General features: G+C 47.4%; 1 protein-coding gene across 1 annotated transcript in view; it reads left to right on the top strand.

Moving 5' to 3' along the window:
- Window positions 1-24,912, top strand: part of cps1 (carbamoyl-phosphate synthase 1, mitochondrial) — a 170,171-nt gene that overhangs the window by 67,460 nt on the left and 77,799 nt on the right. The window contains exons 16-20 of the mRNA XM_038786419.1: window positions 1,567-1,695; window positions 12,857-13,001; window positions 14,844-15,054; window positions 21,623-21,821; window positions 22,689-22,865. Coding sequence (XP_038642347.1) covers window positions 1,567-1,695; window positions 12,857-13,001; window positions 14,844-15,054; window positions 21,623-21,821; window positions 22,689-22,865 — 861 coding nt within the window. The remainder of the gene's footprint in view (window positions 1-1,566; window positions 1,696-12,856; window positions 13,002-14,843; window positions 15,055-21,622; window positions 21,822-22,688; window positions 22,866-24,912) is intronic.

Below are 24,912 nucleotides of genomic sequence, written 5' to 3'. Positions count from 1 at the left end.
TCCTGTGTGATCGTCATTTTCCCTCTCTTGGATCTGCTGTATTGTTTGTGTCCTGGAGAAGACCCCCTGATCACTGATTAGGTGTCTCCTGTAGAAGGCTCCCTGATCACTGATTGCGGGTCTCCTCGGGAAGACCCCCTGATCACTGATTAGGTGTCTCCTGTAGAAGGCTCCCTGATCACTGATTGGGGTCTCCTCGGGAACGCCCCCTGATCACTGATTGGGGGTCTCCTCGGGAAGGCTCCCTGATCACTGATTGGGGATCTCCTCGGGAAGGCTCCCTGATCACTGATTGGGGATCTCCTCGGGAAGGCGCCCTGATCACTGATTGTGGGTCTCCTCAGGAAGGCTCCCTGATCACTGATTGGGTGTCTCCTGGAAAACACCCCCTAATCACTGATTGGGTGTCTCCTGGAGAAGTACCCCCGGTTAATGATTGGGTGTCTCCTGAGGAAGGATCCCTGACCATTGATTGGGTGTCTCCTGGAGAAGACTCCCTGATCACTGATTGGGTGTCCCCTGGAGAAGGCTCCCTGATCACTGATTGGGTGTCTTCCCGTGGATGGCCCCTTGAATTGTGCTGAAATCGTGCTTGGGAAAGAGTTTGTTCAGAGCTTTACTCTCAGCTTGTTTTCTCTCCCACCTTGTAGCTAGGTACTGCCCTAAAACCTCACGTAAACAGGTCAATGGGAGTGTCCCAGTGGAAATGGGCCAGTAGGGGTGTCTTGGGTAAATGGGACTGTGAGGGTGTCCCAGTAGACCGGGTCAGTGGGGGTGCGCCATTTAAATGGGCCAGTGGGGATGTCCCATGAGACCGGGTCAGTAGGGGGTGCCCCAGTAGGGGTGTGCCAGTGGAGAGTCTCAGTGGAAACGGGTCAGTGGGGGTGCGCCATTTAAATGGGCCACTGGGGATGTCCCATGAGACCGTGTCAGTAGGGGGTGCCCCAGTAGGGGTGTGCCAGTGGAGAGTCTCAGTGGAAACGGGTCAGTGGGGGTGCGCCATTTAAATGGGCCAGTGGGGATGTCCCATGAGACCGGGTCAGTAGGGGGTGCCCCAGTAGGGGTGTGCCAGTGGAAATGGGCCACTGGGGAGTCCCAGTGGAAACAGGCCAGTGGTGAGTCCCAGTGGAACGGGTCAGTGGGGTGTCCCAGTGGAAACGGGTCAGTGGGGTGTCCCAGTGGAAACGGGTCAGTTGGGGTGTCCCAGTGGAACCGGGCCAGTGGGGAGTCCCAGTGGAATGGGTCAGTGGGGAGTCCCAGTGGAACCGGGCCAGTGGGGAGTCCCAGTGGAATGGGTCAGTGGGGAGTCCCAGTGGAACCGGGCCAGTGGGGAGTCCCAGTGGAATGGGTCAGTGGGGAGTCCCAGTGGAAACAGGCCAGTGGGGGTGTCCCATGTAAACCGGCCAGTGGCGGTGACCCAGTGGAAATGCGCCTGCGGGGAGTGTGCTTCCCAGGGGGTAATGTTCGATTTTGGAAAGGAACAGAAGGTATTTATGCTTAACAAATGGTAACTTGGAACTGAATGTGTCCAAACTGAGTTCTTCTAATGCTTCCTTAACTCGACAGCTGGAGGATGCCTTCGAGGCCGCAGAGAAGATCGGATACCCTGTCATGGTGCGGTCCGCTTATGCACTTGGTGGCCTTGGTTCGGGTCTGTGCAACAACAAAGAAAAACTCAAAGAAATTGGTGGAAATGTAAGTTAACGTTTCTGAACCTGCAGGTTGACGAGCTGTGCTGTGAAGGTGTTGCGCAGGTGCCACGGAACACTCTGGCCTGGATTTTCAAGTAGATGGAGAGGGGGGCCCCTCCCTTCAATCAGACCCAATTTCTTTTGATGGGATGTCCAAAACACGACTTAAGCACTTTAAACCTAACAGAAGAAGATATAAAGTTCCCCATTCATAGACATTTACTGCACTGAAGGAAGCCATTGTCCACACTGATTAACAAAGATCTGATTACACTAATCACATTTTCCAGCACGTGTTCCATTGCTCTGGAGTTTACAACAGCACAAGCGAATATCTAAATACTTCTCAAATATTTCGAGAGTTTTTGACTCACGCACCCTTTCAGGCAGTGAGTTCCAGATTCCCACCATCATCTGGGTGAAAATATTTTTCCCCAACTTCCCTCTTGGCCTATGACCTCTTTAACCTATGCCCCCTGGTTATTGAGCCTTCCACTAAGGGATGAAGTACCTTCTTATCCACCCTGTCTATGCCCCTGATGATCTTTTACACCTCTATCACGTCCCCTTCTCGACCTCACTGCTCCAAGAAAACAACCCCAACCTATCCAATCTCTCTTCATAACGAAACTCTCCAGCCCAGGCAGCATCCTGGTACATTTCCTCTGTACTCTTTCCAGTACAATTACACACTTCCTATAATGTAGTCACCAGAACTGCACACAATACTCTAGCTGTGGCCCAGCCAGCGTTTTGTACAGTTCCAGCATGACTTCCCTGCTCCTGTATTCTATGCCTCGGCTAATAAAGGCATATATCCCATATACCGGCTTAACTGCCTCATCTACCTGCCCTGCTACCTTCAAGGGTCTGTGCATATGCCATCTCAGCTGTTCTCTCCTCTGAACTACTTGTCAGGATCCCAACCCCCTGCCAATTTAGTTTAAATCTGCCCCAACAGCACTAGCAAAGCTAATTCATGGCACAGGGAGTAATCCGGAGATTATCACCTTTTGAAGTCCTGTTTTTCAGTTTCCTACATAAATCCATAAAATCTGCTTAAAGTTACGAGAGTTCTTCAGAAAGATATGGTACCCTTTTGGTTCTGGGACACCTTTGGGAGCAGTCAGGTGCCCTTTGGGAATGTTTAAGATAGCCATGAATGTGTGAAAAAAGTAGGCAAATTCATTGGAACAGTGAAGGGATCTGCGAAGGAATTTAAAACTCCTGCACTTCAAATATTTGAAATGGTCTGACATGTTTAAAAATATGTTTGGTTTTTATGTTGACCTAAGCCCGAGGGTTATCATTTTGGATCAGTGCTGTGTAATGATATGTATATAGTCAAGTTAGTGAAGGATTAATTATTACATCTCTGTGAACTTCAAACACTAGAGGGCACCACCACTTCTCTGTATATAAATCAGACCTGAGGAAATTCTGGGTGGTGAGTGAAGGCGAAAACATGAGAACAGCACTAGAAGAAGATTAGATTAGACAAGAGTAAACATGAGGTTAGATCATAGTATAGTTAGTGACTATTTAGATTATTGAGTGCTGCTGGACAGATTCAGTATTCCTTTATTATTAATTATAGCTCAGTAGAGTGCAAACTTCATTAAATTAATAGTTTTCATAGATTATCATAGAATTTACAGTGCAGAAGGAGACCATTCGACCCATCGAGTCTGCACCGGCTCTTGGAAAGAGCACCCTACCCAAGGTCAACACCTCCACCCTATCCCCATAACCCAGTAACCCCACCCAACACTAAGGGCAATTTTCGACACTAAGGGCTAATTATCATAGCCAATCCACCTAATTTGCACATCATTGGACTGTGGGAGGAAACCGGAGCACCCGGAGGAAACCCACGCACACGGGAGGATGTGCAGGCTCCGCACAGACAGTGACACAAGCCGGAATCGAACCTGGGACCCAGGAGCTGTGAAGCACAATGCTACCACAATGCTACCGTGCTGCCCAAATTAGTTTTACTTCAATCTAATGATTGGTTGATTCTTTGTCATCAACACATCGGATCATTCTGGAAGAAAAGGCAAAGAACAGAATGTATTACCACTAAGGGTAATATAACATGCTACCAGGGGTTGAAATATAACTTGGTATCTGGTGCTGAAGCTAGTTAGATAGTTTAGTAAGGCTTTAGTCAGAAAAACTAACACGCAACTTGAATTTCGAAGCTCAGACCTGTTCCTGCAGGAATCCAGGATGATGGAGAAAGCTCACGCTACATGCCAACTCCGGATCACCGGTAAACTTGTTGTTAACTGGCGAGTGTTCAAGCAGCAGTTCCAATTGCATCTGGCTTCTTCAGATTTGAATAATGCGAGTAATGATCGTAAATTAGCTTTATTTATAATAACGGCTGGTCCACAAGCCATAGAACTGTATTACTCATTTCAATTTGCTACGCATCTTCATTGGATAATTCAGATAAATGAAACTTTTGAGTGTTTTGTCTTCAAAAGAAGAATGCAAAATAAAGGTGAATCAATTGATTGCTTCGCGACTGATCTCAAATTCTTAGCTGAAACATGTAATTTTTCCTGTTAAATGATTCAATGATTGGGGATCAAATTGTATTTGGAATAATCAATGATAAGCTCAGGGAATGTTTGTTGAGACAGAAAGATCTCAGGCTTGAAAATGCAATCAAAATGTGCCGAATGCATCAAATTAAAAGCCAGTGTAATGAAATTTTCCTCCGAGAAAAGGGCGCAAAAATGAACCTCGAGGTAGAATGTTTTAAGGCCGTGTTGCAGCTCAAAAAGCTGCACGTTTCGGACAGCACCATCTTGCGCACGCGCGTTCTAAACCTACACATGTACACTTTGCAAAAAGATGCGAGACGGAAGAAGAACGATCTGCGTATGCGCGAAGAAGCTTTGTTCGTGATGATGTGTACGTAATGACATATGGAAGGTATGGAAACGCCCACCCTCAAAAAAAAAATGTCCAGCATACGGCAAGATTTGCTCACAATGTGGCAAACACAACCACTTCGCTGCTCAGTGCAGATCCACTCACAAATTAAAATCTTCGAATTCAAATTTGTAACAAATGAATATTAGAAGTGTGGGTACAAAGGAAGAAGGTTTTCAAGAAAATGTTTCCAACAATTTAGATGCTTATTCTTTGGAAGACTCCTTCTTCATAGGCATCATTGAGAAGTATGATGAAACCACAGAAGTCTCATCTCTCAAGATAGTTCACTCTATCAACACAGATACGGAATGGAACACTTCAAGTTAATAATTCTCCAATCAATTTTAAACTTGACGCTAGCACTTCTGCAAATTTGCTCAATAGGCTTGACTTGTGAAAGCTGAAGCAAACTCTGAAGATCAATAAATCGACTTGTCAATTGCGTGACTACAATGGCAATGTCATCACTTCAATGGGATCTTGCTACTTGTTCGTGACCAATCATGACACAGCGATATCTTTTAAGATTTCAGATTGTTGATTCAAAAGAATCGTCACTCTTAGGGTGCACAAGTCTGCATGGATCTACACCTAATTCAGAGGATTTATAGTGCGAGTTCATCTCAACTACCTATTCAAGACGACATTCAAGGGATTCTGGATCGTTTTCCGGGCGTCTTCGAAGACATGGGTACTCTTCCCTTCCGGTGCAAGGTTCAGTTACAACCAGTAGCCAAACCTGTGGTACACCCGCACCAGAAGAGTTCCTGCACCACTTCGAGAGAGCTTGAAGCTTGAACTTGCTAGAATACAAAGTCAAGGCATTATATCAAGAATTACAGACCTGACTGACTGGGTCAGTTCCATGGTTTGTGTAAAGAAACCTTCTGGTGATTTGAGGATATACATCAACCCTGAAGATCTTAAAGAATATTAAGAGAGAGCATTATCTTCAACCCAAGAGAGAAGAAATCACTAGTGAAATGGCTGATGCTAAAACATTTTTCCAAACTGGATGCCTCCAGAGGACTTTGGCAAACACAGCTAGATAAATCCAGTAGAAAGTTGTGTCCTTTCAAGATGCCTTTTGGTAGGGACTGTTTTAACAGTTTGCCATTTGGAATTATCTCGGCATCAGAGATTTTACATTGTTTGATGGAACAGATGACTGAAGGTATTGAAGTTTCCAGATCTACAACTCCGTGAAAGTATTTTCAACGATGTGAGGGCATCTTCCAAAATTTGTGAAGGTTCCCAGAGGACAGTAAAAACTTCGGAGTCTCCGCAATAGTGGTTTCAGATTATGCTCCGCACATGGTGGATATGGTGTTGGAGGTGGGGCTGGCTCAGCGGCCAGTGTAGAGTTTGGATGTGGGGCTGTTCGGGGATTTGGGATTCGGTGTGAAGATGGATAGGGTGATTGAGTCTGTGAGTTTACCAAGAATGGGGAGGTGTCACGCTCAGTGCTGTTGGAGGCCCTGAAGGTGGTGGTGAGAGGGGACATAATCTTGCGTAAGGCACAGTGAATAGGGAGGAGAGGGAAGCGTGCCAACAGTTGGTGGACAAGATTTTTGAGGTAGATGGAAGGTACTCGAGTGCTACACCCCTGAGCTTCTGGATTGTAGAAGGAAGGTGCAGATGCAATTTGATATTTCACCCACTGATAAGGTGATGTATCAGTTGCAGTGCTTGAGGTGGGTAATGTACAAATATGGGGAGAAGGCCAGTTTTCATTTGGGTAGTTAGTTGAGTGAGAAGGCAGCTTCCTGAGACATAATTCAGAATCGGGATTTGGGTGGTGGGCTGGTGTCAGCGCCGGACAAAGTTAACTGGGTGTTTGAGGTATTTTACAAGAATCCCTTGAGGTCAGAGCCGCTTGAGGAGGGGTCAGATATGTGTAAGTTTCTGGAGGTGCTGGAGTGTCTTAAGGTGGAGAAGAAGGATCGCAAAGGGTTGTAGGAGCCATTTGGGGTGGAAGAGCTATTGGGCAAATGTAGAGAAGACTGAGAAAAGGATACTTCACTCCAGGAGTGATTTTACGCACAAATGAGGGATATGGTATATTAAAACAAACTTTATTACTGACATGGTATTAATAACTTTAAGCTTATAAGTACAAAGAGCTTTCAGTTATCAGTTAAACAATGCTTATCAATACAATGACATAATAATCCTTAATTACTAACTTTATTTCCACTCAAAAAACACTCATCTCAAACCAAAATCCACTTTTAATTACAGTTAACAACTCAGGAACTTTCTGTAACGAGATGTCTTGGATAGACCACTTTGAGAAAAAGATATCCTTCAAGAATCAGCTGTTGATTCCTGCCTGTCTCAACTTAACTGTTTAAACTGCCTAGGCACATTTTTAACTCATTATCTTGAGGTCAGCTGCTTCTAGTCTGTCCGCAGTCAAATCTTGGAACTGAATTGTTTGGAAAGAAACTGTTGGTCTGTCCACAGACAGATCTTTAACTGAACTGTATTGAGACTACAGTTCTTATCTGTTCACATCCCAATCTAAAACTAAACATTTTTAAACTTCAGAAACTGCTTCAGTCCCTGGCTCCTCCCATTAAAGACATCATCTAACTAAGCTGAACAGAAGGGCTGGGATACTCCAATCCTGCCGCCAGGTTCTGACGGCGCCGTGAAATGTGGCACTAGCCACTCCCGCGTCAATGGGTCTCAACTGGCAGCTATCCACCCCTTCCTCGGGGGCTAGTACGGCGTCGGAGTGGTGTCCGCAGCTCCGGCGCCTGAAAGCCGGCGCGCCACGGCCAGCACACGTTCACTCATCCCCGTGGGTTGCCGTCTCTGCGCCGGCTCCCGGTCAATATGGTGGAGCCCTACAGGGGCCCGCTGCGGAGGAACATATGCACCCCACGGAACTAGCCTGCCCGCCAATTGGTAGGCCCCGATTGCGGGGCAGGCCACCATGGAGGCTCCCCCCCCCCGGGGACGGATCCCCCCGTGCCCCCCCCCCCCTAAACCAGGACAGCAGCCACAGACAACTCCGAGGTCCCGAGGGTGGGACCATACGTAACCCACGCTGGCCGGACTTGGCCGAACTCGGCGGGCACTCGGCCCGTTGAGGCCCGGAGAATTGCCGGGGGGGTGGTGCTTTCAGCGGCCACCAACCGGCGCGGTGGCAATCCCGCGGGCGTCTGAAAATTGCCGTTGGAGAATCGGCGAGCCGGTGTCGGGGCGGTGTGGCGCGATTCTCGCACCCCCCCGGCAATTCTCCAACCGGCACAGGGTCGGAGAATCCCGGCACATGTCTTAATTTTCTACTCCCCAGTGAACCCTCTTCGTATAAACAGAAGTCCATTAGCCCAAACTTTTATGATGCTTTAATTGCACCTACGACTCAAAACAAAGCCTAGCTGTCTTTCAAACCAGGATTTTTAAAAACATAACTGCAGCAGTCACACATTAGCCCAGGCTTTTAACCCTTACTGCACCAAATATGTATAATACAATATATCTGATATTCCTACATTCATCACACTGTCAAGTCTGTATAGTATGAGCTGGATTAGATTTTTGAGTTTTTTTACCATTTCCACCTTGTTCCTAAATGCTACACATGGTGGATACTGGGTGAGTTGGCTCGGACAATATGAGGGGCCATGGAGGATGGGTGGGGCAGTGAAGAGGGGTGAGGGTTAGAAGATACTAACATCTTCTAAAATAATTGGGACCGTCTGAGAGAGCTGATGTGCGTTATCTAATCAGCCTGCCTTAGGACTCGACTACTCCCCTTGACCTAGCATCTGTGTGGTGTCAGCTGGCTCAACTTCACCATGCACCCTCCCACCTGGAGCATAAATCTCGCTATTTGAGACAGTTTTTAACCAAGGTCATCCCAGCGAGTCGAGAAGCTTCCCGACGTGAGCTACTTGCTTCGTCCTCCAGATTCCGACCCAGGGTCACAATGGTGAACCTGAAGCCCATCTCCTGGTATGTTTGGAGACGGGAGGGCTTCCACTTAGCGGGAGAGAGTGTGTGAACACGCCGTCATTTTACCACCTCCGTCCAATTTAAGTCCAATCGAGACCCTTAACTGGGCAGTTAAGCAACACCTAAGGAGTGCATCGAGATGTCACTGATTTTAACCCAACGGCGGGCAAGCTTTTGTCACTAGCGGAGGGGGAAAAGAAGCAAAGCTATGTGGAATTCTTGTGTCTGGGATGGTGGTCTGGGACGTGGCCGAGTGGTAGCATTGTGTCCCACATTCAGAGACGCTCCATGTCTGATTAAGGGACCTGGCATCCGGAAGCTGTGGGAGGGAGGGAACCCGTTTAATTATTATTTTTGCATCCCTCTTTTCCCCCCTGTGTTTGTTTGTGAGTGTGTATGTTTGTGTGTATGTATATATAGAGGGTGGGGGCAAGTTAAGGGGTGTATGTGAATTTGACAATAGTTAGCCTGTTTTGCAAAACCAAAATCATTACCACCAGGCACTGTTTACAAAAACGGGAGCTATGTTTCTGATAAATTGTTGAACAGAGACTGGACTGCTTTACAGTGCCTGATTGCAAGATAGGATACCGTTTCTCGAGCTTCCCATGAGCTTCACTAGAACAGTGAGGGAGACCAAGGACTGAGACATCACGGTAGGAGTGGGGTGGAGAATGAAAATAGGTGCTGACTGACTGACCACGCCACCTCTCTGACTAGAATAAAGTAAAGCCGCAAAGTGGCTCATTTGTGCTTCTTTTACGCTTCACGAACTGGTGTATGTACACACTTTAACTGAGTCAGTTTGGCCTGTGCTTGATATGGATTTTATAGACAAATTGGCCTTCTGGATTTTAAAAAAACGTTGTCTAACATTGTGTTATTACAGGTTTGTCTGCAGCTTGCTTTACATTGAATAGACATGTTTCTGTTTGTTTCTTAAACCTATGAATATTAAAAACAATAATACAGTACCTCTGTAAATGTGTATTGAATGAATATAACGTTTGAGAATGAAACATGTGAGAATGGCTTGAAACGCAGTCTGATAGTTTCCGGTGTAAGTCCAACTCTAGTGAATGTATTTCATCTGTCGAGCCCGCTGTTCATTGGGCACAGTACCTGTAAAGATCGAAACACAACTGTTTTAGAATTTGCAATAACCATCATTTCAAATCATTGTTGCACCCAGAAATGGCCTTCATGGTGTGACAATTATTTGTGTGTTATGGACTGGTCTTGTTTGTGAAAAGTTTCAGTTTTGGGGTAAGATCTTGGTATTGCCGAAAGGAGTGATGGCCAAAGTTTTGAGTTGTGGAATTGCTGTGTGACAGGTGTTGTGATAGATTGGGTTCACTAAGTTTGACTGCTCAGGACATGAGGCAATCTCAAAATACATACTGAGGAGAGGATAGGCAAATGCATGAGCCCAAATACCTAGAACACTCTGTCGCAGCAGTGGGTGTGGGTGTGTGTGTCCCTGTTTCACACGTCTGTCTCTCACTGAGGTATAGGGCGCGATTTAATGGCTGCGTTGTGAGAGCGCAACAAGGCTGTTAAATCGCTGGGGAGGCCAGAATTGAGAACCGTGCCGGGTGGCGATTTGGTTGCGATTGAATCGGCCGTTCCCATTGGTGAAATCAGGACCCCGCTCGTCGGGGAGCTCGCCACATTTCCCACTCGCTACCACACTTCGAAACATTTCCATTAAATCGCACCCATAGTCTTAGGGTGACTTATCTTATCCAAGTGCACATTCTACATGAGTCCATACCACGCAAAGTGCATTTCTATCAAAGTCAGAGCTCTCTTAGCCTCTCACCACAATACAACATCCCCTTCCCACAGTAGACTGGACATGCTACAGAGCCATGAACCTAACCTAGTGCCCACTTGCGCCAAGCCCCCCCCCCCCCTCCCCACACACATCTCCCTCCCTTCTCAGCTTTGGGTACAACTGGACACAGCCCCAGTGTCTGAACACTTCTCTCTGATGATTGCCTCTCCCTGAGAGGTTTCCTTGCTAAATTGGGGAAGACAGGCTGAGATGAGAATCATCTGAGGAGGGGAGCAGCGCACTCCTGATTTGTGCTGCATCATGTAATGGCTTCACCCAATCCTTTCTTGTCAGAGATATTCTTTTACACACTCTGTTTTCCCACAATGCCTCCTCATGCCAAGAGTTGACCTCTGATTGGAAGAAGCGCACAGCCCACCTCTCCTTGCCTTCAGGCTGTTGGCTGACGTCGGGAGCTAAGTTTTGGGAAGATTGATTTGATTCTGTCTTTGCTAGTGGTCTAATTTGGGACTGGAACTTGTGTATCATTTGATTCTTCATTCTCTGCCACCAGCTATATTGTGCGCCCCCCCACTGTGCTTTCATCAGTCTTTTAAAGATCCCCCCGCCAGCCTGGGCCTGGCCCTGTATATATTTCTCATATCCCTGTTGCTCCTCTGTTGGTTTTAATGCTGCTTCTATCACCCACTTATATAAAAAATACAAACACAGAATGATTTCCCAGAGGGTGTTTGTGCGTGGGAATGGTTTGCGGGAAGTGCGTGAGGCCTCACAGTAGTTAACACACCACAAACACACAAGACAGCAGCTGAAGATTGGAAACCAGAACAACTGTCCCTCTCTGTTGCTGAGTGGGCTGATTTTCCAATATTTTTATTGGTTTGCATACTTCTTGTTTTATGTGGAATGACATGGAAATGACAATACAGGAACAGCAATTTGGTACAACTGTTTATTCCCCTATCCTGCATCCATCTATCTAAGTCATTTGTAAATGTTGACATGGTTTCAATCACAAACACATTTCGCAGACTCGCAAACCATTTTGATACCAAAAAGCAGAATCACATACTACCAAAGGAGGCCATTCCGCCGCCTATCATGTCTGTGCTGACTCCCTGGTACAGCTTTCCGATTTAACCCCATTTTCCTCCTCTTTCCCCACAGCCTGGCAAATTTTCCCCCTCCAAGTATTTATCCAATTCCCTTTTTAAAGTTGCCACTGAACTCGCTTCCACCAGTTTTCCATTCCAGGACCATAACTCCTACATAAGTACATTTTTCCGCATCTCTCCTCTGTTGCTTTTAATTGTCTTCAATCTGTGTCTGCTGGTTACCAACCTTCCTGCCAATGCAAATAGATTCCTGTCAATCTACTGCATAATATCGATCATTATTCGGTCTCTTAACCTTCTTTGCTTTCAGGAGAGAAATCCCAGCTTCTTCAGTCTTCCTATATTTATGAAGTCCGTCAACACTGAAGTCACTTCTCCATTATACCCTTGACGTCCTTCATAGTGTGGTGCCCAGAATTGAACACAAGGCTCCAGCTGAGGAGCCTGCATTACCGGTTTTTTTGGGGGGCTGGTTTGCAGTCCCAGCAGTGGCCACCACTTCTGTGGCACTGCTGGGACATTAAGAGCTGCATGCCTTCTGATTGGTTGGAAGCTCTTGGAATCGGGGCATCTGCCTCAGGCGCTGATGTCTCAACCTCAGGAAACTAATGTCTGGGGGTTGTAAGATCCGATCATTTCTTTCAGGGCTGGTGGAGATCGACTTACCCCCCCCCCCCCCCCCCCCGCAAACTTTTCACCATATCGGCCTTCAATCCCAGCCTGTATTTCCTCAGTGCAGGCAGTGATTTGCACTGTGCCCGTTGTATTGCTTCAACATTCTCCCGACAGAGTGGAGGCCGAAACTGCACAGGGTACTTCAACTGTGGTCTAACCAAGGCTTTGTTCAGATTCCACGTCACTTCTGAACCCTTGTATCCAATGCCTCTGGTCATAAAGCTCTGTATCCCATTAGCTTTCTTTTGGCCTTATTCACTTGAGTTACTGCTTTGATAGACTGATGTGCCTGACCCTCCAAGTCCACATCTTTTCCACATCACCCAACTGCCCTCCATTCAAAGACTAATTTATTTTCTGGCCAGATTTGACTGTCTCACTCAATGACATTGAATTTCGGCTGCCACTATTTCGTCCTTTCTCCTCTCTTATTTTCCTTTCACTGTGTCCTTTGCTCCACTTATTTTACTGATGTCTCCATTAGTTTTTACACTTCTGCAAATGGTTCCAGATTCAAATTCATAGATGTACATTCTGAATAGAACTGCCTAATGATAACACCAGGCGTGGTCTATACTGGATGCAATTCAAAAGCCCTTCTCCTCCTTTGCATTAATTGACAGTGCTACCTTTCTAATGGTTGTTTGTTCCCTTCTGTTTAGGCCTTTGCGATGACCAATCAGATCCTTGTAGAGCAGTCACTGCTGGGCTGGAAGGAGGTGGAGTATGAGGTGGTTCGAGATGCAGCTGACAACTGTGTCACTGTGTGTAACATGGAGAACTTTGACCCCTTGGGAATTCATACAGGTAAAACTGTCTGAGGAAGTAAGCGGAACTTTCTGTGGTACTATGTTGGATTTGAGAATATAGCTCTGTGTCAGGGCCTCAAACTGTGAAACTCGTGTCCCATCCTCGTGTAAAGCCAACTAAGTACCTGATTATTCAGTATTTTATTCCCTCATTCCCTTTGATCCTTGCTGAGCTGCAGTCTAATGTATAACAGCCTATTTGCTGTTGGTGCTCAGCAATCTTTAAATGTTTCATTGTTTCCAGCAACATCAGGAGACAGATAAAAGCAAATTACTGCGAATGCTCGGATCTGAAACAAAAACAGAAAATATTGGACAATCGCAGAAGGTCTGACAGTATCTATGGAGAGTGAACATAGAACATACAGTGCAGAAGGAGGCCATTCAGCCCATCGAGTCTGCACAGACCCACTTAAGCCCTCATTTCTACCCTATCCCCGTAACCCAATAACCCCTCTTAACCTTTTTTGGTCACTAAGGGCAATTTATCATGACCAATTCACCTAACCTGCATGTCTTTGGACTGTGGGAGGAAACCGGAGCACCTGGAGGAAACCGGAGCATCTGGAGGAAACCCACACAGACACTGGGAGAACGTGCAGACTCCGCACAGACAGTGACCCAGCGGGGAATCGAACCTGGGACCCTGGAGCTGTGAAGCCACAGTACTATCCACTTGTGCTGCCCATGACACGGAAGCTAACATTTTGAGTCTGGATGACCCTTTGTCAAAACTTTGTCAAAGAGTCATCCAGGCAGGAGTCAGATGTCTGCCATCAATCTTGTTACAGCCCGTCCCTATTGTTCAGATAGTGATGGGCAGTGAATTGGTAGGTCAAGACTCTCAGAAAATTCCCACTGGAATGGGAAAACTAGTTTTCCCTTTTCTCCTCCGAATCCCACAGGGCATTGAGTCCAATCATGGCAGTTCCAATTTCAGTTAGCTATGGAGGCACAGAGAAGCTCCCAAACCTGGGACCCCCTATGCTGTGATGCCCTGGGGCATGACAGAGTGGGTGATATCCTTCACTGGCCAGCAGGGAAGTCTTGCTTTGTTGTCATGTTGTTTTTCATCTCGCTGCGGAACTTGAATTCAAATAGTTAAATTGTGCCACAAACTATGTGTTGAGTTAAGATAAATCAGATTGAAGCTGCCAGCAAAGAGATGAACTCTGCTGCTCTGATGCAACACAGGGAGGATCTGTGATGCTGGACAACTGATCCCCAATCTCTATCAAGGTACAGTGAGGGATGTGAAAGACTTTGTGAATGAGCAACTTTCCCCCTGATCTAAATTTGAGACGGTAGGTGTTGAGAAGATTGAGGATCAATTAAAAATGGAAATTAAAGGTCTTAGTTTTGCCTTGTCTTCCCTCCATTGTTAAATATATTGACTGGTGGAGGACTGACTAACACAGGCAGAATGACTCAAAGAGCCAGCTTCTGGATCCTGGTGCCATCTTTAAATGGAGCAAACTGCTGCCAGATTGAAGCACCTTCCCCTATTGGGAAGATGAGGTTTGGAGCTGGTCTCTGAAACCACCTTCACATTGCACTTGCAAATAAAAAATGTTAGTTTTAAAATGGAGACATCAATTTGAAGGTGCAAAGCTCATAAAAATGACCAGATTGAGAAATGGGAGATTGGGGAATGGGGATAAACGGTATGGTGTAACACCAAGCTCATGGTTTTGAGGCACAGAGTTTCGATGAGGTGGACTGAATGAGAGTGGGTGTGCTTGTGCAATTGGGTTAAGTAAATTGGTTTCAAGTTCTGTTTGCCCTTGGACCCTGTAATTCTCACTCTTGTGACTCCTGTCCTTTGTATCTTGTGTTTTAGGTGATTCAGTTGTTGTAGCCCCGAGTCAGACCTTGTCCAATGAGGAATATCACATGCTGCGCGAGACTGCTATCAAGGTGGTGCGTCATTTGAACATTGTAGGAGAGTGCAATATTCAGTATGCCCTGCACCCCTCATCTCTGGAGTACTGCATCATTGAGGTCAATGCCCGGCTGTCCCGTAGCTCAGCATTGGCTTCCAAAGCCACAGGGTAAGGAGAGGGAAAGGGTGGGGGGGAGGGGGGGATGCACTTAGCATAAATACACTTTAAAAGGACATCCTGTGTGGCTGTTAGCAATCTAAGATAAGTATAAAATATATCAGAACGGAGAGGAGCCACCTTCACATTACTGCACATTGCAAGGTATGTACAGCATAATGATCCAATTAGAGCATGCAGGTGTTTATTTTCTACATGAGCCACCTGTCACCCAAATTCATCTAATCCCATCCATCTCGCCTCCCATTCCTTTCTCCTTCATGTTTATTTTGCCTCCATTTGGACAGGAGATTATTTGCCCCATCTTTTCATTATGGTATAAAACTGTAAATGCTGGAAAACCTCACCAGGTCTGGCAGCATCTGTGGAGAGAGAAACAAAGCTAGCATTATGAGTCTACATGACTCTCCTGCAGAAACTGGAGATCTTTCTCAGGTTTGACTCAGTTTATTGACCATTTCTGCTCTATTTCCATTACATATTTCTATATTTATTAATTTATTTTCATGTAATGTCCATCATTGTCATTACTTGCCAGTTTATTGTGTATTCCTTAGTGGCCCTATCCTTCAGGTCTCCTAATTTATTTGCTTCATATGTCTAACATGCTTCACTATTATTCTATTGCCTTTCTAATTATTTTTAACTTCTTTCCTAACCTTTTTGTCTTCTCTCTGTTGTCTGAGCATTTAATGTATGCCCTTGTCAATAGTTTAAATTTTGCCATTATTTCTTTATTCATCCATTGTGGTATCTGTTACTGACTAGTTTGTTCTTGCTTTTTAGTGGGATATATTCCTCCAGAACTCCACTGATTCCTATTTGAAATGTTTTCCACTGTTTTCCTTTTTTTTGTTTGTCGTTGAGTTTTTCAAATTTATATTCCCCAGTTCTAGTCTCGTCCATTTCAAAACTAGCTTCTTTCCAGTTTATTACATTGATCTGTATCCTCTTCAAACTTTATCTTACGCTGTTATATTGCTTAATTATTCTTTCCATTCATCTCCCTTATCAATTCTGCCTTATTAATTCAATGCTAGATCCAGCTCCTCCCTTGCTGGGCTTTGTACTAATGGCTAAGAAAGGATTCATGCTCATGCATGTACCCCATTTACACCTTTGCCTGTTCAGCTTATATTGAAGTCGTCAATGACTTGGATGATTATCACATCAGATCAGTCATAATGCTCATTGAATGGCAGTGCAGAATTGATAGGCTGAATGGTCTACTTCTGCTTATATACCTTAAGGTTTTATGGTTAGAATCTCCAATGTGTATCATTTAATGTCCATTACTAAATTCACATTTTTAACTACATATTTCTACCCCCAAGCCCTTTTCACAATTAGGTGGTCTTTAGTATATCCCTAATAGTGTGATTAATCCTTCCTTATCTTAATTCATAGGCCTGAAACATTTGCCGTTCAGGCGTACACACTCACCCCTGGAGCGTAATTTCACTCTAGCTGGCAAACATGGGCAGCTACTTTGAAATGTACTCTTTGAAAGTCTGAGTACTGCCAGGGAGGGGGACAGGAGGGCAGGATCCGAGAAAAAGGAGTGTACAGGTTGACATTTCCAATGAGCCTGTTAGGGGCATAGCATCTGTGGAGCTGTCTCAGAGAGCTGCTGACCGGTGAAAAATAAGTTGCACTGTAAAAACTGTGCAAAGAGTGTCTCGGCAGCAGCATATTCAAACACAACCCTCAGTCCCCAGACACCTTATTGAATTTTATTTCAGCCCAGACAGTTTGTCACGCCCTATTTCGAGGCTGAGGCTAAAATACAAAAGCCACCTGGGCAATCGGCCCATCAATCAACCCTAAAAGCAGATGCGTCACGTAAAATTGTGTTCAATTGGCCCTTTAATGGGCCAAGTTGTTCGCTTGACTGTCAGCGGGCATGACTCCCGTGCACCGACACAATATTGCACAAATGCGTGATAATGTCGGGACGCGCACTCAATGTCTTTTTGCTCCAGGTCGGGTGCATGCTCACCTGAACAATGTCATATTCTGGTGACGGAGATTCCAGTTCAAACGTATGGAAATGATGTCCATTTTGTCTACTTCATCGACAGTCAATCTGTTAGCTCTAATTAGCACAGTTCCCTGAGAAGAGCTACATTAATGCTTTTGGGGGGCATTTTATCCAAGGCTACCTTTTGGGTGAAAGATCATTAGTGAAGATGTTCACGCTCTGGTGTTGTTTGATGGATCACCATTGGCTGGTATTTATTACAATTCTGACTTACTTCTGGATATCAATCGAGGAAACCAGACAGGATAGTTAGGGACAGTGGGTACACTTTAAATAAATCAGTGGACAGTTTAATTCTAGATGTGTGCTGGCTGGAAATTGAGTTCCGAGTGGCTCATCAATCATCCTTCCAGCTGCCATGTGAAACACTGTCTGCCTCATCAGCGTGGCCTGTGATTTCACATCCTGGGACCTGGAGATAAAATAGCCCTGTGCAAGCCCCATTTCCACAAATGTATTCCATTAGATAATGAGGTTCCGCGAAAGCATTCTAAGTTTGGAATATTGGTGGGAGGAGGGGTCAGAGGGGAATACACAGTCCAGGGGCTGTACTGTGGAGATTCAGAAGTCACACTTTACACTTTAAGCTTCATGACATCTGATCTGCTGTTTGAGTGACTGGTCTGTAACTCAACCAGCAGCACCTGTGTCACAGCCTGAATTACATTCCTCTTTGACATGACCCATGCACTCTACACATGACTTCCTGCGCAAACATATTTAACACACATTACCTCAACATTCCCCTCCCTCCTGCCTCCCCGCCCTGGCCCCCTACTTCTCCCACACTGTTAGCTCCCTCTCTCTTTGGCCACCCTCTCCCTCAGCATTGCTCTTTTTACTTCCCCCTCCCTCCTCTAACCCCCTCTACCACTGGACCCTGGCTTGCTCTGGTTATGATCGCACTGTATCACCCCTGATGCCACCAGATGTTAATTTTCCAACTGGACTCTGGTGAGGATGGGTTCCTGGGAAACTTTCCCCTTCCCTAGCCATAGGGTGAATTTAGCGTAAGAATTGCTGCCCTAATTGAATTCAGTTAACTGTAGAGGGACAAGTGGAATCGGTATTTCAACTTTGCTGTTGAGATTCAGAGGGCGGTGTCAGCAACACTCCAGCAGGTCCATAGTTGATTGGAGGAGTCCCTCAGGCTACGGGTGCAGGATATGCTGCCGGCAATGTGTGACACCGAGGCCAACACTGCTAGGGTGCCAACCACAGTGGAGAGCCTGGTGCACGATGTCAGCAGCATGAGTGGAGGTGTCCACGTGTGGCTCAGTTAGTCACAGAATGGCTGAGGGCCTCAACAGCGTGTCCCAGTCACTGGGGAACGTGTCCCAGTACCAGGCTGGCCTTGATGAAGTCTTGCAGAGCTTGTCCCAGTCTCGGGTGGGCATTGCGAGGCTCTCAGAGCACTGGGGGACGTCTCCCAGTCCCATGTGAGCGTAACTGAGGCGCTGCGCGACATGGCCCAATTTCAGGCGGGCATAGCCAAGGTGCTGCAGAGCATGTCCCGGTCGCTGGTGGGCATTGCTGGGGTGCTCGAGAGCATGTCCCAATCTCTGAGGAGCATCGCTGTGGGCATCGGCACTGTGTTGCAGACCTTGGGGAGCCGCGAGGACTGGCAGAGCCAGATGGCGCAAGTGCTGCCGGGGCTCCATCCAGCTGCCCCTCCATCCTGAGTGAACCCCAGGGCCTTATGGGCACCGACTGTGAGGAGGGGGCTCCTCAGACACACCACGTGTAGGTGACGGCTGTGAGTGAGCACTCGGCTGGCAGGCAGGCAGGGGTCAGACTATGGCATTGAATGAGGAGCACTGGCGTTCAGCTCGCAACGGGTTATAATCACCCCCCCTGCCCTTGACAGTGACCCATTGACAGTCCCATCACCCAGGAGTGATCGGTTACACAGATCCTGGGAGGGTGGGAAATGGTGGTGGAGGGGAAATGGTGGGGAGGTCACGGAGGGTGTGCTCGGGGAAGGTGAGTGGGAAGGAGGGGCGGTTGAGGGAGAGGGGAATGATGGACGAGGCCACGTCCTAGGTGAAGCCGATGGGGCTTGGCGGACCCTCACTGCTGCTGCCTGTCTTGCAGGTTCTCCCTGGGGTCATCCTCCAGCCCCTCCTGGTCCAGTGCTGCTCATCCTCCTCCTCGGAGGTGGACACATGTTCCTCCACGTCCAGCACATCACCTTGCTGCGGTGCCAGATTGTGGAGGGCACAACAGACCGCCGCAAACTAGGCGAACCTCTGGGAGGGTATACTGCAGTGCACCCCCAGAGCCGTCGAGGCATCGGGGCCGCATTTTGAGGAGTCCGATGCACGCTCGATGATAGCCCGGGTAGCTGCATGGGCCTCGTTGTAACGGGTCTCTGCATCGGTTACCATACTGATGTCATTAGCCAGGTCTTCAGCAGGTACCCCTTATTTCCCAAGAGTCAACTGCCATTCTGGGGTGGTCCTCAAAGAGGCCGGGGATGTCCGACTGCAGCCATGTTGTAGCAGTCCTGCACACTCCCCAAGAAGTGTGCACACACGTGCATGATCTTCATGTGGTGGTCGCACACAAGCTGTATGTTCAGGGAGTGGGACCCCTTCCTGTGATGCATGGCACTCCTTGGCGGCCCGGTGAGCACCAGGCGACTTGCGTGCCATCAATTAGCCTCTGGACCTGGGGCAGCTCATCGATGGAGGAGAAACCTCCTGCCCAGGCATCATGTTGGGCTTGGTCCATGTCAAAGTTTATATCGTTCGCTGCCTGGGCAAATAGGGCAGCCGTGACCTCACGGATGCACTTGTGGGCTGTAGCGTGTGAGATGCTGCACAGGTCCCCCCGTCGAGCCCTGAAATTATCCTGAGGCGTAGAGGTTCAGGGCTGCGGTGATCTTAACGGCCACCGGGAGTGGGTATCTTCTTTCTCCATGTGGTGCTAAGTCCACAAGGACATGGCACAGGTGTCACACCATCGCCTTGTTGAGGCAGAGTCTCCTGCGGCATACTGTCTTTTAAGACCAGCGACGTCTGTACACCTTGGGCTGTCGTGGGACTCCCCTCCGGATCCCTCCCTGGCCTGAAGGGCAGCTGGGTTCCCAGGGTGTGGGGTGGGGCCCTGCAATGGGCCACTGCCTCGCACTTCCACAATGCTGCTGCCGTCACCTCCTCAGGCCTCTGGCAGCCTGGCCTGCCAACAGCACCATGAGGGCAGCCTCTTTGGGGTCCAAGATATCGTCCATACCGTTTAATACCTGTAAGTAATTGGGAGAGAGTGTGAGACTAACAACCAGCGGTGTCTTCCACCCCGGGTCCCTTCAGCCCCCCCTTTCCCCCCCCACCCCCCTGCTGTCAGCATGCCCTGCCCATGCACCCCTGACCGGCGGGGTCCCTGCTCACCAGACTTCACACCCTGTACCCCAGACCCCCCCACATAACGTCATTGGGAGCTGGTCCCCTCCCCAGTGCACACCCCCACCCCCTGGTCACAGAAATGTCCCTGGTGCTGGGGCCCAGCCCCTGGGTGTTCAGATGTTAGCCGCTGTGTCCGTGGTGTTACCTCTCACAGTGCCCAGGCATCAAGGTCTGATTGGGATGCCTGGCAATGACACCTGCATGCTACGCGGCATGCCCATCCACCGGGATCCACTTGGGATGTGCAAAGTGCTCACTTAACTACGATTGGCAATTTCCGATTAGCAATAACCTCCAGCCGCATGGCCAGCCACAGTGGGAGTTATGCGTGGTCTATGGGGCAGGCGGGCAGATGCTGGGGTTTGCCACCGGAACAGGACCAGGGGTTGGCATGGCGGACCCATGGATGTTGAGATACCCATCTCCTTCCCCCCCCCTTGCCCAATCCAGGCCACAGGCGATCACCCCCCCTGCTTTGTGATGGCCTCCACCGATGGTGGCCCACCCTGACCGAGCAGCCCCCCCCCCCCCCCCCCCCCCCCCCCCCCAACCCCGAGCACCAGGGCAGCAACCCGAGTGGCCCTGAGTTCAGGAGCGAAATGACTACTTACTTGCTCGAGTCCTCACAGCAGCTCTTCCATCATCTTCACATTTTTGAAAAGGAATACTAATCGGTGCCGCATGACCACTTGTTGAGGAGGACATCCTATCACGGGGCCATTAGATAGGGGTCACTCCGATTAATTGAATGGCAATTGGGCTTAAGTTGCCATCCTCTTGATGGGTTTACCATGTCTCCTGTGCCAGGCTCTGCCCACCTCCGGGCTCAGGCCCTCTGGTTTCTCAGGGTCATTTGGCAGCTCTAGTCTTTTTGTAACCACTTCTGCCAAAGCCAAGAGATCAAACGGGTGGCCTTTCTGTAGTCTCTGCAGGAAGCAGAAGATGTGGTATTAAAATACTCTGATACTTAAAAGCCATAGTACGTCAGTCTGTGCACATCCCTCTGTGTATCTACAAGAGCCTCACATCTAGGAAGGAAATCACTCTTTTACCCTTTTTGTGGATACAGGTTTTTTGACTCTCTGTTAGTTTGTTCCTCTCACTTTCCCTCCAGCTACCCATTGGCTTTTGTGGCTGCCAAACTGGCCCTGGGGATCCCTCTACCCAACATCAAGAATGCAGTTTCCGGGAAGACCACTGCGTGCTTTGAGCCGAGTTTGGATTATATTGTAACCAAGATTCCACGGTGGGACCTTGACCGTTTCCATGGCGCCTCTCGTGAGATCGGCAGTTCAATGAAGAGTGTTGGGGAGGTGAGTGGGTTTTGTCCTACATGCAACTCCTTCTCCAGTTCCTACATACATGTATTTGATGTCTTCAATTCTCTGGCCTTTATGTAGGGTCTTCCATCTTCAGCCTCTTCCCAGGATGAAGGAGTGATCATTGACATTTTAGTTAAGCCCCGGTCAAGTTAAGAAACCAGACTTGTGTGACTAAAGGCTTTGCTCAAAGTTCTATATAAATCCCGCAAAACTGAGTATTTTACATTTAAGAAATAAACTCAGTAGAATTTTGCGAGGTGCCAGATTTGAGGTCTGTGTGCCGGATTTTGATGGAATAGTAACCAGAATATTCTCTGTGGGTTGGGTAATGGGTATCCAGTAACCTCTCCAGTCTGTAAATCTATTATTCAGAACACCAGTTGTCCAAATTTTTTTAAAGCAGACCCTAGCAACTCACAACATCACTTTGGAAGTGGAATCATGGAAGAAGATAGAATAAAATACTGCTTTAGAATGTTTTATCATTGTTTTAGGCTTCAGGTAAATAATTGTATTTGGTGTTTTCCGGTGCACACACTCGTGATTAAGTATTTGATCATCATTCCGATGCCCAAAAATGTGACAGTCCCAAACATTCCAGACTGGAGAGGGTGCAGCACGGTAGATGCAGATAGCCTGTGGGTCTGACTGACTTACTGCTCATCATTCCCATGAATCTCTGAAGAGATTTCCCTGGTATCAAAAGAGTGAAAGCATCTTTGACCTCAGGATCTCTACACAGCATTGAGTAGTAAGAGCCTTTTCTTCCACCTGTCAGTGTTTGGAAATACTTGGTCTGAAGCTGGGTCTGATTGAGTTGGGTGTTTTCCTCTCAGTGACATGTTTTGTGTTGTCCAGGTAATGGCTATCGGTCGAACATTTGAAGAGAGTTTCCAAAAGGCGCTGAGGATGTGTCACCCATCTGTGGAAGGCTTTGTTCCCCGACTCCCCATGAAGAAATTGTGGTCCGATGATTTTGACCTGCAGCAGGATCTGGCTGTTCCATCTATTACCCGGATTTATTCCTTGGCAAAGGTAATGACCGTTCATTGAACAGTGCTCAGGACCCAGGTCTTGTGCCTCCACTGTTCCCCACCGAGATGCTGACAGTTTTCCCTGTTGTCCTCTATTGCTTTTTTTGGGATCTGAGCATTATCGGCAAGGCCAGAATTTGTTCTCCAATTCTAATTGCACCTCAGATTTGTGGCGCTTCAAAGTCAGGGACACGATGAGGTAATTTGCTAAATTGCCACCACTGACCACCCTCGCTAAACCCCCCCCCCCCCCCCCCCCCCCGCCCCGCCCCGCCACAACCCCTTAAAGAGTAGTGATACAAGCAATTTAGTGCAGAAGTTGTAGAAAAGCAGCTTTAAACAATTTATTAACCACCAGACATATTCTTCTCCTTGTGGTACACTTAGTGCTTATCACCTTGTCCTGCAATGCTATCACATGGTCAGAGGAAAGATTGAGGTTTTCACATTGCACTGTAGTGAAGTGATGCTGGCACTTATTAGGGTTGCCCCCCACCCCAGGCTGGACATATTCTGGGAGACATGGGCAGAAGTGACACCATGGAAACCCGGTGGCTTGGCACCAGCGCTTTTGGGGTCAAGGGTGGCAACTCTTCAAAACTGGCAAGTCAGCTACCTACTTGATTGAGAAACAAGGTTGTCATCTGGAATCTATACATTTAACAGAAAATTCAAAAAGTAAAGAAAACAATGGCTATTCTGCACAAAACGGATGGGATCCTTAACATTTAACATTTTGCAGATGCACGTTGTCCTTTTTTGATCTAATTTCTGTTCTGTGTTATTAATATTGACATTGCTCATCATCTGGGCCACTTTTAAAATGCTGTTCATGTGATTCCATTTCTTTTACTCTCTTTAAACCCACAAACAAACCGAACTGAAGTCGAAGCTCCCTGAAAATGTTAAAATAGAAAGTAATCATGGGCAGCAGCGATTTTATTCTTTGTGCAGTGAACCTAAAATAGCTGCATCTCAGAACTGTTTATTTTGTAATACAGACAGAACTCCCCAGTAGACAGACGCACATGCACGCCTGTAACTGAGACTCAGTGAGGAAAGCATGGATGTCCAACCGAGAGCTAGCCGGAAGGGAATGATGTGTGTTTCTGTGCTCCAGCGCCGTGTTTGCAGCCTGCTGCAAAGTGAGTTGGAGGATGTGTCCATGTGAAACATTTATCAAGGACAGAGAATGCTGAAAATACACAGCATTTGTACTGAGAAAATGGCCTTTCAATCTCCCGGAATGCTTTCTTTGGCCACTGGGAGCTCGGGTCGACCCCTGGCAATTCCGGGGAGGTTTCCCGACCGTCGTGCCTATATTCCGCTTCACTGGGCTGCCGTGATCTGCTGCAATCTATTCTGGCTGAGCTACATAATTCTGAGCATCACCTTCCCTGGCCTTGGCCGTGTTGTTGAAGGTTTTCCCCATGTCTGCTGGGCAGGCGAACCTTGCTGGTGTTTTCAATAACCGTCCCATATTAGCTTTTAATATTGCAAAATAGACTGTTAATGGGATTGTAATTTGCCTGAATGAAGAAGTCTGGATTTCTGCATGAATGCTCTCTGCAAGGATGGATCCATTGTGTTGGGACTGTTAAGTAAGCAGCGATATTCCAAACAAAGCCCGCGGTCTCTCACTATGTTTTTACTCGAACAGAGGTTTTGACCTTCACACCCAGCAAGCATTGCAGAGCTGCAGTTACTTCCTCCCCACCCCCCCCCCCCAAACCCGTCTTTCATTAATGTGTTGATTATTAATTAATCTATCATTGTTAAGAACCTTACCCCAGATTGCGCTGACTCTCGCTATAACTGACAGGTGTCTGACAAAAACCTCCAGAAAAAGACCATGTCCTGCTTTCATCATCTCCTGCTGACCGCAGGATTCCTGGTCAGGCATTTCCAGGGTTGGAGCCAGGAATGGGAAGAGCCAGTGTATTACTAGAGGCTGAAAACAGAAATACTCTTGCTCCACAAGGATGTACATCTTTTAAAAAGTTCAAACATGTCTTTCTCCTGTCACCCTCCGTAAGGATCCTTTCAGG

Source organism: Scyliorhinus canicula, chromosome 2 (genome assembly GCF_902713615.1).
Source record: "Scyliorhinus canicula chromosome 2, sScyCan1.1, whole genome shotgun sequence".
Classification (NCBI taxonomy): domain Eukaryota; kingdom Metazoa; phylum Chordata; class Chondrichthyes; order Carcharhiniformes; family Scyliorhinidae; genus Scyliorhinus; species Scyliorhinus canicula.
This window is presented reverse-complemented; position numbering and strand designations above follow the sequence as displayed.